Here is a 10,656-nt window from a genome sequence, read left to right on the forward strand (position 1 = left end):
GCTTTTGACAACGTTTCTCCATGTCAGTTTAAAACTGCACGGTTCAAGACAGCGAATAATAATGATGTAATGGCCAGCGAGGTCCCTCATGTGACGCCTTGAACGTGATGACGACATCTACAACGCAGGACGAGACGTATTTGGCTGCGTGTGCACCGGGTTTATCTGGCAGGATATGTGTCATTTCAGTTACTGGTTTTATGATTCAAACTTAATGATTAACCACATCAAACATTCGAGTCATTTCCCGTATTTATACTTTTGAATTCACTAACAAACCGGCAGATCGCTATCATGGAGATAGTTAGATTTTTACAAAACAAGCTTGCGGTGCGTTAACCAACGTGCTTTTTTTTAATCAATTTGACCGTTTATGGCGATATTTTTTATGCTGTTCTTCCGCTCACACAGTTGTACACCAGTCCAACTGGGGGCAGTCACGAATCTGGAAATGATAAATGTTTGCAATCGGCAAGAAGAAGAGGAAGACGAAGAGGAAGGCCGTACGAGTTGAGAAGTTTGGTTTGACAGCAGACATTAAGTTTCAGTGTTTTTGTGCGAGTCTGTCTCTGTGTACATCATGTCTAAGTTGATGAGAGCCATTCGCGTGAGCGAGTTCGGTGCCCCGTCTGTCCTCAAACTTCGCTCCGACGTGGAGGTTCCGCAGCCTGGACTCAAACAGGTGAACAGCGTTCCTCGCCGCTGCCGCACAACTGGACACTCCCATGTGGTCCAAGTCATTTTGTCAGTTTATTCCATACGAAGTTCATTTTCATTTATGTAATGCATTAAAGAGCCATGCTGTACTGTACTTAAAACGTATATATGCATGCTGGATCATTGAAAGTTCTTTATCATCTCAGTTACGTAACAGCATTTATTTGTGGAAAGACTTTAAGAAATATGGCACATAGCAAACATCTTGCTATGGTTAAGCTGTTACACTGTCAACATATAGAATGCAACCATTTTATCATGAGCCTGTAATGTTGGAAAATTGGGCCCCTCCGATTTAGCCCGGGCGTTTCCCTGTGTCTCCAGGTTTTGATACGTGTCCGTGCTTGTGGTGTCAACCCAGTGGAAACGTACCTCCGTAGTGGAACATTTTATCTGAAGCCCAACCTGCCTTACACACCAGGCACTGATGTCGCTGGAGTGGTGGAGTCTGTTGGAGCAGACGTGGCTTCAGTTAAGGTTGGACCAGTATCTCTGCGTCATGTGATGTCCACATTTACATGAAAGATTCACTGCTTTTCTGTCAATGCTTTCCAGGTGGGAGATCGTGTTTTCACCTCATCGACAGTCTCTGGAGGTTACGCCGAGTTCACTGTTGCAACAGATGACTGTGTGCACAAGCTGCCTGACACGATGGACTTCAGTCAGGGAGCCGCCATCGGGATTCCGTACTTCACCGCATACAGAGCTTTGGTTCAGAAGTAACAGCTGACACGCGTACACTGTGTTTTTGTTCAATACCATGAGTCTTAAAGTGATTCGACAAAGCTATTATCTTTTCCTGAACACATCCCCTGTGGGTCTGTTGTGGTGACCTCAACAAGTTGTCCGTGGCATCAGCAAATACTTTGATGGTGAAAAGATGCAGTTGACTTGTGTTGGTGATGGGTGCTCCCTGTGTAACAGAGCTCACATCAAACCCGGGGAGAGTGTCCTGGTCCACGGAGCCAGTGGAGGGGTGAGATCGATTTCGATCAAGAGATGTTGATGGTGCACCTGTGTGACCGTGGCCATGTTTGTAGGTGGGTGTGGCAGCCTGCCAGCTGTCCCGTGCTCTCGGCCTGCGGGTCCTGGGAACAGCAGGGACCGATGAGGGAATGAAGCTGGTTTTGAACAACGGCGCTCATCTGGTTTTTAATCACAGAGAGGAAGGCTACATTGAAAAGATCATGGTACACACACACACACACACACAGAGAAGTGAAATGCAGCTGCTGTCATCATCACACCTGTGTTACCTCACTGGGCTGTAACTAGTGTCCGCTGGATTGTTTTCGTACATCATAGAACGCCACAGACGGCAATGGGGTGGATGTTATCGTAGAGATGCTTTCAAACGTCAACCTCAGCAATGACCTTCACATGCTCAGCAATGGAGGACGAGTTTTGGTGAGTATCATCTTATCACTGGGTTCATACTTCTATGATAATGATATTAATGGTAATAACAAGTCTATTTATTTTTGTGCATTTGAGGAAACATGAAGAAATATAACAAGCTTGATCACTTTTAGGAAGTGTGTCACACACAGTCAGATGACCTTCATCGTCTTGTGTAAATGTGTGACATGTGTACTATGAATGTAGGCAACTACAAAGGTTTTACCATAATCCACTCCATGTCTAACTGTTCCTTCTGTCAGGTCGTGGGCTGCAGAGGTTCCATAGAGATCGACCCCAGAGACACCATGGCTAAAGAGAAGAGCATCATCGGAGTCTCACTTTACAATGCCACTGCGGTAAACATACACTTGTCGAACCACGGCTGATGTACAACCCGTCCAGACTAATGGAGCGATTAACTGGTTTTCCTGAACTTACTCTTCATTACAGACAACATAGAAGAGTTATATAAGAACTTGTTTATCATAAATACAGAATATTTAAGTATGAATTGAGGTCGCATGAAGCGAGAGGTCGCATTTGTGACGTTTCTCGTGCTCATATAACTTGCCACTAGAGGGTGAAAAACACTTTTGAGAGAGCCAGCGTCTGATCCTGCGAACCAAGGGCCTCCAGCTTCACTCAGTGTTCTGAAACAAATACGTCGCGTGGTTCGTTTCGATGATACGTTATAGTCAATGTTTAGTAATATTGAGTCTTGACAACACCTACCAATAATTAACGGTGGATGAAATGTGCATTTAATTTATAAAAATCTCAGTTATTAATTTATTCTTAAACTGTAGCTTCTGTAGTCTGCATCACTGGGTCTGATTTTTACTGACAATTTTCTCACATTTGCTCAGTTTTGGAATATGTAACTTTCTACTTTAAAGCTTGTGACATTCAGTGCTCTTTTCTAACACAAAGCTGCCAGACATATATGTGGTGAACGACTCATATATTTCCTGCTGCAGTGTCTTGTGCTCAATCATGGCAATAAATGTGCTTTAAATTCTTCCTATAAAAGCAGATGCACTCATTTTGTTGGTTCCGTTGCTCCTGCAGGAGGAGATGAAGGAGTCGGCTGCTCTCTTCTTCGCTGGGATGGAGGGGGGTTGGCTGCGACCAGTGGTGGGGAGCCAGTATCCACTGGACAAAGCTGCTCAGGCCCACCATGACATCATCGAGTGTCCTGGAGCCGCTGGAAAGATGGTGCTGACCATCTGATCATATGACGCCAAATAAAGAGGACAAGAATACATGAGATCATACAAAGGAAAATACATGTGTATTAAAAGTAATTTGAAATGAAAACATACGTGATTCAAACAATTCCAAATAATGGAAATAAAGGAATAACAGCCAGAAAGAGAACTCAAGTTTTTATATTAAGACAAATTGCAATCCCTTATGCGTAAAATGCCTTAAGTGTTTTAACAGTAAATCAGTACATAAAATAAAGTAAAAATAATAAATCAGAAATCATGATCACATTATCAGTACAGTTTGACCAGCTCATGATGGTCAATGTTAGGCACACATAAAGTATCTATGTTATTATAGATATTACTAAATTATTACTATGATATATTTGATATCTGCAATATAAAGGAAAAAAGTGTGAGTTGATATTTACTTACCTGTCTATCCCTGCTACCATGAGGAGTTGTTTAAACTGTTGGGGACTCTGTGGGAGTGAGTAGAAGCGGCCCGGCTCTCGAGACGGAACCAAGAATTCTTTGGCTCCCTAACATGAAACAGAGATGTCACATCATATTGTACAGTAAGTACAGCAAATACTTGTCTGTTACTGTTGCAGGTGAATCCAAAAGGAGCAGAGGAGTGTGGAAATCGCTCAATGTTAGCGTCTCTATTTTCTGAGTCTGCACTGGCTGCATCCAAACTGATTTCACCACGTTAACTTGTCTGTCAAGAGAAAAGAAGAATCCGATCATCATTTATTTGATAATTTGGGGTAAAAAGGAACTAATCAGATAGTAAATATGCCAATTAGAATAAGGCTAGACAATGGTTATTATTGTTGTTGTTGACATTTCCATTTGTCTTTTTTTCTTTTTTACATATTTGTAACACAATAGTGTAAATGCAAACGATTGGCCTGCTGGAGGTATGCGCTCTCTGAGTACTTTTCCTACAAATCTATCAAGATAAAACAAAATTTACTCCTAAAAAAAAAAAAAAATCAAGTTGAATATTCGTAATATCTCAGGTATTGGACCCAACCACAGAGTGAGACCTTCTCTCCGACATGCTCGCTCCTCAGTTCGCCGCACGTATGGCTTCGGATGGACAGGCTGCTCGGACCCTGACGGGAAATATTGAATACATCTAAAAATGAAAATCAAGTTTTGATGTGTGTAGGTGCAACAGGATCATGAATGAATTTAAAGCTACACGCGAAAATCAATATACCAGCTCAGATTCGGTACCTGAGTTGTGAGGTCTCTCCAGGTTGTAGGAACAACTTAGGGGGCGAAGTTGAGGACGACACACAATGACATGTCTTTGTCTTGAATTTAGGACCCGGTACCTGAATCCACCAACGGCTCTCCGAACTATGAGTCGTAGCTTTGTAGACATTTCGAACAAAAATCCACTGTGCAAGAGGAATCAATCTGCTGTGATTCCAGAAGACCTACTGCAGTCACCACAACCCAACTTTGCAAGCGACACATCACAAAAACAACACTTCCACAAATACACTTCAGTGCAGATGAATATTTGACTTAGACATCAGTCAATGACATAAGCAACAGAAACATGCTTCATCACACACACACACACTTCCTGCTTAGTGGTGTGGGCGGGACCGACTTTTGTATTGTCCTGATAAATACGCATTTATCACTGATATCATCAATTTGATTCCAAAAATGTATTTTCCAAAAGTACGTTTAAAAACCACCGTCACGTGACTCTGGAACGTGATGCCGACATGTAGGACGCAAGCGCAGTCGTGTTGGGCAGACAAAAAGTTTTTGTTCGGCGCAAGACGTATCTTGCAAAAAAAAAAAAATCATTATATTTGTCTTTGCAGAGATGAACAGCTGCTCAACAGATCAGTGAAAAATATTTTGTCGAGCTTAATGGGATTTCTCACGTTTAGTGATATGTTAGTTACAATGGAAATTAAATGTATTGTTCTACCACATTTTACAATATATTATTTTCAATATTGTTTTTCCTTTATAATTTTCCTTATTTTATTTTGTTCAAATCTTGCGGTTCTATTCCCGTTCTCACAATTCCACCCAGGCCAACAGGGGGCACGAGCGAGTCGTTAAATGACGCAGAGGAAGAAAGCTTTTAGACTGCGAACTTGGTTTGACAACAAGCTTTTAAGTTTCACTACATTTCCATCAGTGTGTCTCTTGGTGTGAACCATGTCTAAACTGATGAGAGCCATTCGCGTGAGCGAGTTCGGTGCCCCGTCTGTCCTCAGACTTTGCTCCGACGTGGAGGTTCCGCAGCCTGGACTCAAACAGGTGATCGTCCACACCGCTGCCGCACAGCTGGAGACTTGACCAAGTCATTCAGTCATTTGCATACGTTTATGTGATTTGGGTGTTTGATATTCATACTGAATATTTGCAGATTGTTTATAATCTCAGATATTTAATTTGTTTATAACCTCAAGTGGAAGTATTCTAAATTATTTGATGGTAAAATTTAAGAAAACCAAACCCAAAATAGTGTCAAACTATAACATTTAACAGCATTATCATATGTTTAGATTAGATTAGATGACTTTAATAGATCATTTAAAATGATGAGCATCTCTCTGTGTCTCCAGGTTTTGATACGTGTCCGTGCTTGTGGCGTCAACCCAGTGGAAACGTACATCCGTACTGGGACATTTGCTCGGAAGCCCAACCTGCCTTACACACCAGGCACTGATGTCGCTGGAGTGGTGGAGTCTGTTGGAGCAGACGTGGCTTCAGTTAAGGTTGGACCAGTATCTCTGCGTCATGTGATGTCCACATTTACAAGAAAGATTCACTGCTTTTCTGTCAATGCTTTCCAGGTGGGAGATCGTGTTTTCACCTCATCAACAGTCTCTGGAGGTTACGCCGAGTTCACTGTTGCAACAGATGACTGTGTGCACAAGCTGCCTGACACGATGGACTTCAGTCAGGGAGCCGCCATCGGGATTCCGTACTTCACCGCTTACAGAGCTTTGGTTCAGAAGTAACAGCTGACACGCGTACACTGTGTTTTTGTTCAATACCATGAGTCTTAAAGTGATTCGACAAAGCTATTATCTTTTCCTGAACACATCCCCTGTGGGTCTGTTGTGGTGACCTCAACAGTTGTCCGTGGCATCAGCAAATACTTTGATGGTGAAAAGATGCAGTTGACTTGTGTTGGTGATGGGTGCTCCCTGTGTAACAGAGCTCACATCAAACCCGGGGAGAGTGTCCTGGTCCACGGAGCCAGTGGAGGGGTGAGATCGATTTAGATCAAGAGATGTTGATGGTGCACCTGTGTGACCGTGGCCATGTTTGTAGGTGGGTGTGGCAGCCTGCCAGCTGTCCTGTGCTCTCGGCCTGCGGGTCCTGGGAACAGCAGGGACCGATGAGGGAATGAAGCTGGTTTTGAACAACGGCGCTCATCTGGTTTTTAATCACAGAGAGGAAGGCTACACTGAAAAGATCATGGTACACACACACACACACACACACACAAAGTGAAATGCAGCTGCTGTCATCATCACACCAGTGTTACCTCACTGGGCTGTAACTAGTGTCCGCTGGATTGTTTTCGTACATCATAGAACGCCACAGACGGCAATGGCGTGGATGTTATCGTAGAGATGCTTTCAAACGTCAACCTCAGCAATGACCTTCACATGCTCAGCAATGGAGGACGAGTTTTGGTGAGTATCATCTTATCACTGGGTTCATACTTCTATGATAATGATATTAATGGTAATAACAAGTCTACTTATTTTTGTGCATTTGAGGAAACATGAAGAAATATAACAAGCTTGTATCACTTTTAGGAAGTGTGTCACACACAGTCAGATGACCTTCATCGTCTTGTGTAAATGTGTGACATGTGTACTATGAATGTAGGCAACTACAAAGGTTTTACCATAATCCACTACATGTCTAACTGTTCCTTCTGTCAGGTCGTGGGCTGCAGAGGTTCCATAGAGATCGACCCCAGAGACACCATGGCTAAAGAGAAGAGCATCATCGGAGTCTCACTTTACAATGCTACTGCGGTAAACATACACTTGTCGAACCACGGCTGATGTACAACCCGACCGGACTAATGGAGCGATTAACTGGTTTTCCTGAACTTACTCTTCATTACAGACAACACAGAAGAGTTATGTAAGAACTTGTTTATCATAAATACAGAATGTTTAAGTATGAATTGAGGTCGCATGAAGCGAGAGGTCACATTTGTCGTGTGACGTTTCTCGTGCTCATATAACTTGCCACTAGAGGGTGAAAAACACTTTTGAGAGAGCCAGGGTCTGATCCTGCGAACCAAGGGCCTCCAGCTTCACTCAGTGTTCTGGAACAAATACGTCGCGTGGTTCGCTTCGATGATACGTTATAGTCAATGTTTAGTAATATTGAGTCTTGACAACACCTTCCAATAATTAGGGGTGGATGAAATGTGCGTTTAATTTATAAAAATCTCAGTTATTAATTTATTCTTAAACTGTAGCTTCTGTAGTCTCCATCACTGGGTCTGATTTTTACTGACAATTTTCTACATTTTTCTCACATTTGCTCAGTTTTGGAAGATGTAACTTTCTTCTTTAAAGCTCGTGACATTCAGTGCTCTTTTCTAACACAAAGCTGCCAGACATATATGTGGTGAACGACTCATATATTTCCTGCTGCAGTGTCTTGTGCTCAATCATGGCAATAAACTCCTGCAGGAGGAGATGAAGGAGTCGGCTGCTCTCTTCTTCGCTGGGATGGAGGGGGGTTGGCTGCGACCAGTGGTGGGGAGCCAGTATCCACTGGACAAAGCTGCTCAGGCTCACCATGACATCATCGAGTGTCCTGGAGCCGCTGGAAAGATGGTGCTGACCATCTGATTATGAACGAGACGGTTTCGACCCGCTAACTTCAGTGTACAGAACACAGTATGAAGTCATTTCTTTTTTGTCGGTTAATTGGTTTTTAATATTACTGACAGCAGGTATGCTCCACTTAGACTCCGTGATTCGAGGAACAATCGTAGAGAAATTGTAAGAAATGGAAACGGTATCTATAAAATAAAAAGTACATATTTTGAGGCTTGACTGATTATTCACTTTTGTTTGATGTGTGTAACTGAGAATTCTGAAGTCAGTTTCATTCTATTCATTTAATTCAATTTCTAATTCACTTGTTCTTATCTTGTTATGAATCTGTCACTGAAGCGGCACACCTGAAAGCTTTATGACTTCTATCACTAAGTCAGATCTCCAAACTTTAGTTTCCCACTCAAGATGCTTCAGTTTTATTCGTACTGTTAAACAGACATGTATCCACAGACAATACATTCCAGTGTTCAAATCACCATTTTTTTCCCCAAGAGTGATTCTTAGATCATTTATTGTTTCCCTTCAAATAGGAACTTGGTATCAATGGTGGTGTGTGTTTCTGATTTCAGAAGCGATGTTATGTTGTTGACTCACACCTGTAGCTCTCAGGTATCAGGGTGGATCACTGAGCATGCTCCAGAGTTGCCATGGCGATAGCAAATGCATCAGAGCCTGGCTGCCAGCAGAGCTATCGATATGAGTTGATGTGTGACAGGAAGTAGCATGCGGTTGATCGGTGAGGACTGTGGTGCACTGAGCAGGAGGTAAGTGCAACCATGTGTGAGACTTCTTCAGAGCAGCTGAAGAGTGAATGACAGCAGTGTATGGAGGTTAGTTCAGGATAGGATAATATGGTGAGTCTCTCTTCTTAGTAGAACACCACTTTGAAGACATTTGAAACAAACAGTGTTTTTGTTTTTTAAACCAAATTGCGAAATACTTCTAATACACTTTTGGAGACAAAGGCTATGAATAACAGTATAGCAACTTCTGGCAGAGAGATGAGTCAAGTGAGTGAACATAGGAGTGCTCCATTTTATTTTAAGATTATTCATTTGAGATTATTATCTAGCAAGTGTTGTAATACTGGTGACCACTCTCAAGACTACTTTCTTCGGTCTCGAATGCATTTTTACCTGATCTTGTCTCGGTCTCGAGCGTGAAAGACCCTGGGGATCTATTCCAGACCAGTCGAGTCTAACAGAGAACAAGAATACAGCAGCTGCCTCCCCGGTGCCTCACACTCCTGTGGACAGCGGAAGAAGACAACTTTAACCTGGGAAACTCGCGAGGCAAAAGCTTTTATTTAATACCTTGCTGAAAAGAGATTCTGCTGTTGCTTTTATGTAAAAGCATATTAGGCAGAAGAATACTGGCTTTTAGATCCAAATCTCTAGATTAAAATCATCCAGGTTGCAGAAAAGAAAGAAGCACCCTGATGAAAAGATTGAACGGAGTCACATCACAGAGTTATCAGTGTCTGCAACACCCAGAAACTCATCCACACACAAATGCATCACACTCATGGTGCCTGTGGTGAGTGTTGGATTAATGTTGACTCCCAAAATCCACTGCAGGAGCAAAAGGTTCCACTGCCTTATTGCTGTTTTTTTTCCCTCCTCATGGCAGCATTAACACTATTAGCTCTCAATGGTCAGGTTTGAGACATTTGGTGACCACAAGTCAATTCAATTTCAACCATGAATATAATTTAGCCAATAATATTTTTGGTATATATATATATATATATATATATATATATATATATATATATATATATATATATATATATATATATATATATATATATAGTGGAGACTGTATTTAAGCATTCGCAAATCTATGATGATTGAATGAATTTGGTATATTACTGAATCAAATGATGGACCCATACATACATTTAAACAACAAAATATAGTTCATTTTGCATCAGTTTGACAATAGCACAAGAAATCACGATGGTGGCTATATTCAAGTTTTTATATCTCCTTATTCAAACTAAAGCTCTTTTAATGTCTTGAAAATATTTGTATAAGAATTTCAAATACATTCAGAGTATTGGCCATTGTGTAGTGAAAAACATCCCTGAACAAAAGCAAGCAGAATGGTTTTGTTTGCTTTTGTTCCGGGATTCCTCCATGTTTGTTGTTGTTGTTATCATCCTAGCTGCGACGTGCATCAGTGGACCAGGAACTTGAGCACTTACAAAGGTTCCCTGTTGTCTGGAGAGGAAACTGTTAAATAAAATTGATTATTTTAATATATAAACTTCGAACTACCTGTGTGCTCTGTATCACATACTGTCTTGGTTGTTTTTCTATAATGTTTCCTAATAATGTTAGTGGAGGATGGAGGAGACGCATCAGCAGAAACATGATCAGGCCGACGTCTGGCTGCCGTCCATCTCTCAGCAAATCCACACTAATGAACCATTCCCCTAGCAACCAAACAAATACCCTGTC

The 10,656-nt window shown here is 41.8% G+C and overlaps 2 protein-coding genes across 4 annotated transcripts; both read left to right on the plus strand.

Moving 5' to 3' along the window:
* The first annotated feature begins 4 nt into the window (after positions 1–4).
* Positions 5–3,559, plus strand: LOC128769681 (quinone oxidoreductase-like). 2 transcript variants are annotated; one of them, XM_053883599.1, is made up of 9 exons: positions 5–330; positions 412–682; positions 1,042–1,194; positions 1,273–1,436; positions 1,642–1,693; positions 1,758–1,907; positions 2,023–2,124; positions 2,379–2,474; positions 3,187–3,520. In XM_053883599.1, the coding sequence occupies exons 2-9, from the start codon at positions 581–583 to the stop codon at positions 3,346–3,348; spliced, it is 981 nt and encodes a 326-aa protein (XP_053739574.1). In that variant the 5' UTR covers positions 5–330; positions 412–580; the 3' UTR covers positions 3,349–3,520. The 2 variants fall into 2 exon arrangements, with proteins under 2 accessions (XP_053739574.1, XP_053739575.1); XM_053883600.1 differs by lacking the exon at positions 5–330 and having other exon boundaries at positions 544–682; positions 3,187–3,559.
* Positions 3,560–5,417: 1,858 nt separating this feature from the next.
* On the plus strand, positions 5,418–8,386 carry LOC128769499 (quinone oxidoreductase-like). Of its 2 annotated transcripts, none has more exons than XM_053883269.1 (8): positions 5,418–5,627; positions 5,936–6,088; positions 6,167–6,330; positions 6,535–6,586; positions 6,651–6,800; positions 6,917–7,018; positions 7,274–7,369; positions 8,006–8,386. In XM_053883269.1, exons 1-8 carry the CDS (start codon positions 5,526–5,528, stop codon positions 8,201–8,203), a joined length of 1,017 nt encoding a protein of 338 aa, XP_053739244.1. In that variant the 5' UTR covers positions 5,418–5,525; the 3' UTR covers positions 8,204–8,386. The 2 variants fall into 2 exon arrangements, with proteins under 2 accessions (XP_053739244.1, XP_053739245.1); XM_053883270.1 differs by having other exon boundaries at positions 8,042–8,386.
* The last annotated feature ends 2,270 nt before the right edge of the window (positions 8,387–10,656 follow it).

This window comes from Synchiropus splendidus, chromosome 13 (assembly GCF_027744825.2).
Source record: "Synchiropus splendidus isolate RoL2022-P1 chromosome 13, RoL_Sspl_1.0, whole genome shotgun sequence".
Lineage (NCBI taxonomy): Eukaryota > Metazoa > Chordata > Actinopteri > Syngnathiformes > Callionymidae > Synchiropus > Synchiropus splendidus.

Coding starts and splice junctions, on each gene's coding strand:
- LOC128769681 (XM_053883599.1), top strand. CDS start 581: ATGTCTAAGTTGATGAGAGCCATTCGCGTGAGCGAGTTCGGTGCCCCG. Junction 1,437..1,641: donor TACAGAGCTTTGGTTCAGAA/GTAACAGCTGAC, acceptor CCTGTGTAACAG/AGCTCACATCAAACCCGGGG. Junction 2,475..3,186: donor CACTTTACAATGCCACTGCG/GTAAACATACAC, acceptor TTGCTCCTGCAG/GAGGAGATGAAGGAGTCGGC.
- LOC128769499 (XM_053883269.1), top strand. CDS start 5,526: ATGTCTAAACTGATGAGAGCCATTCGCGTGAGCGAGTTCGGTGCCCCG. Junction 6,331..6,534: donor TACAGAGCTTTGGTTCAGAA/GTAACAGCTGAC, acceptor CCTGTGTAACAG/AGCTCACATCAAACCCGGGG. Junction 7,370..8,005: donor CACTTTACAATGCTACTGCG/GTAAACATACAC, acceptor TTCCTGCTGCAG/TGTCTTGTGCTCAATCATGG.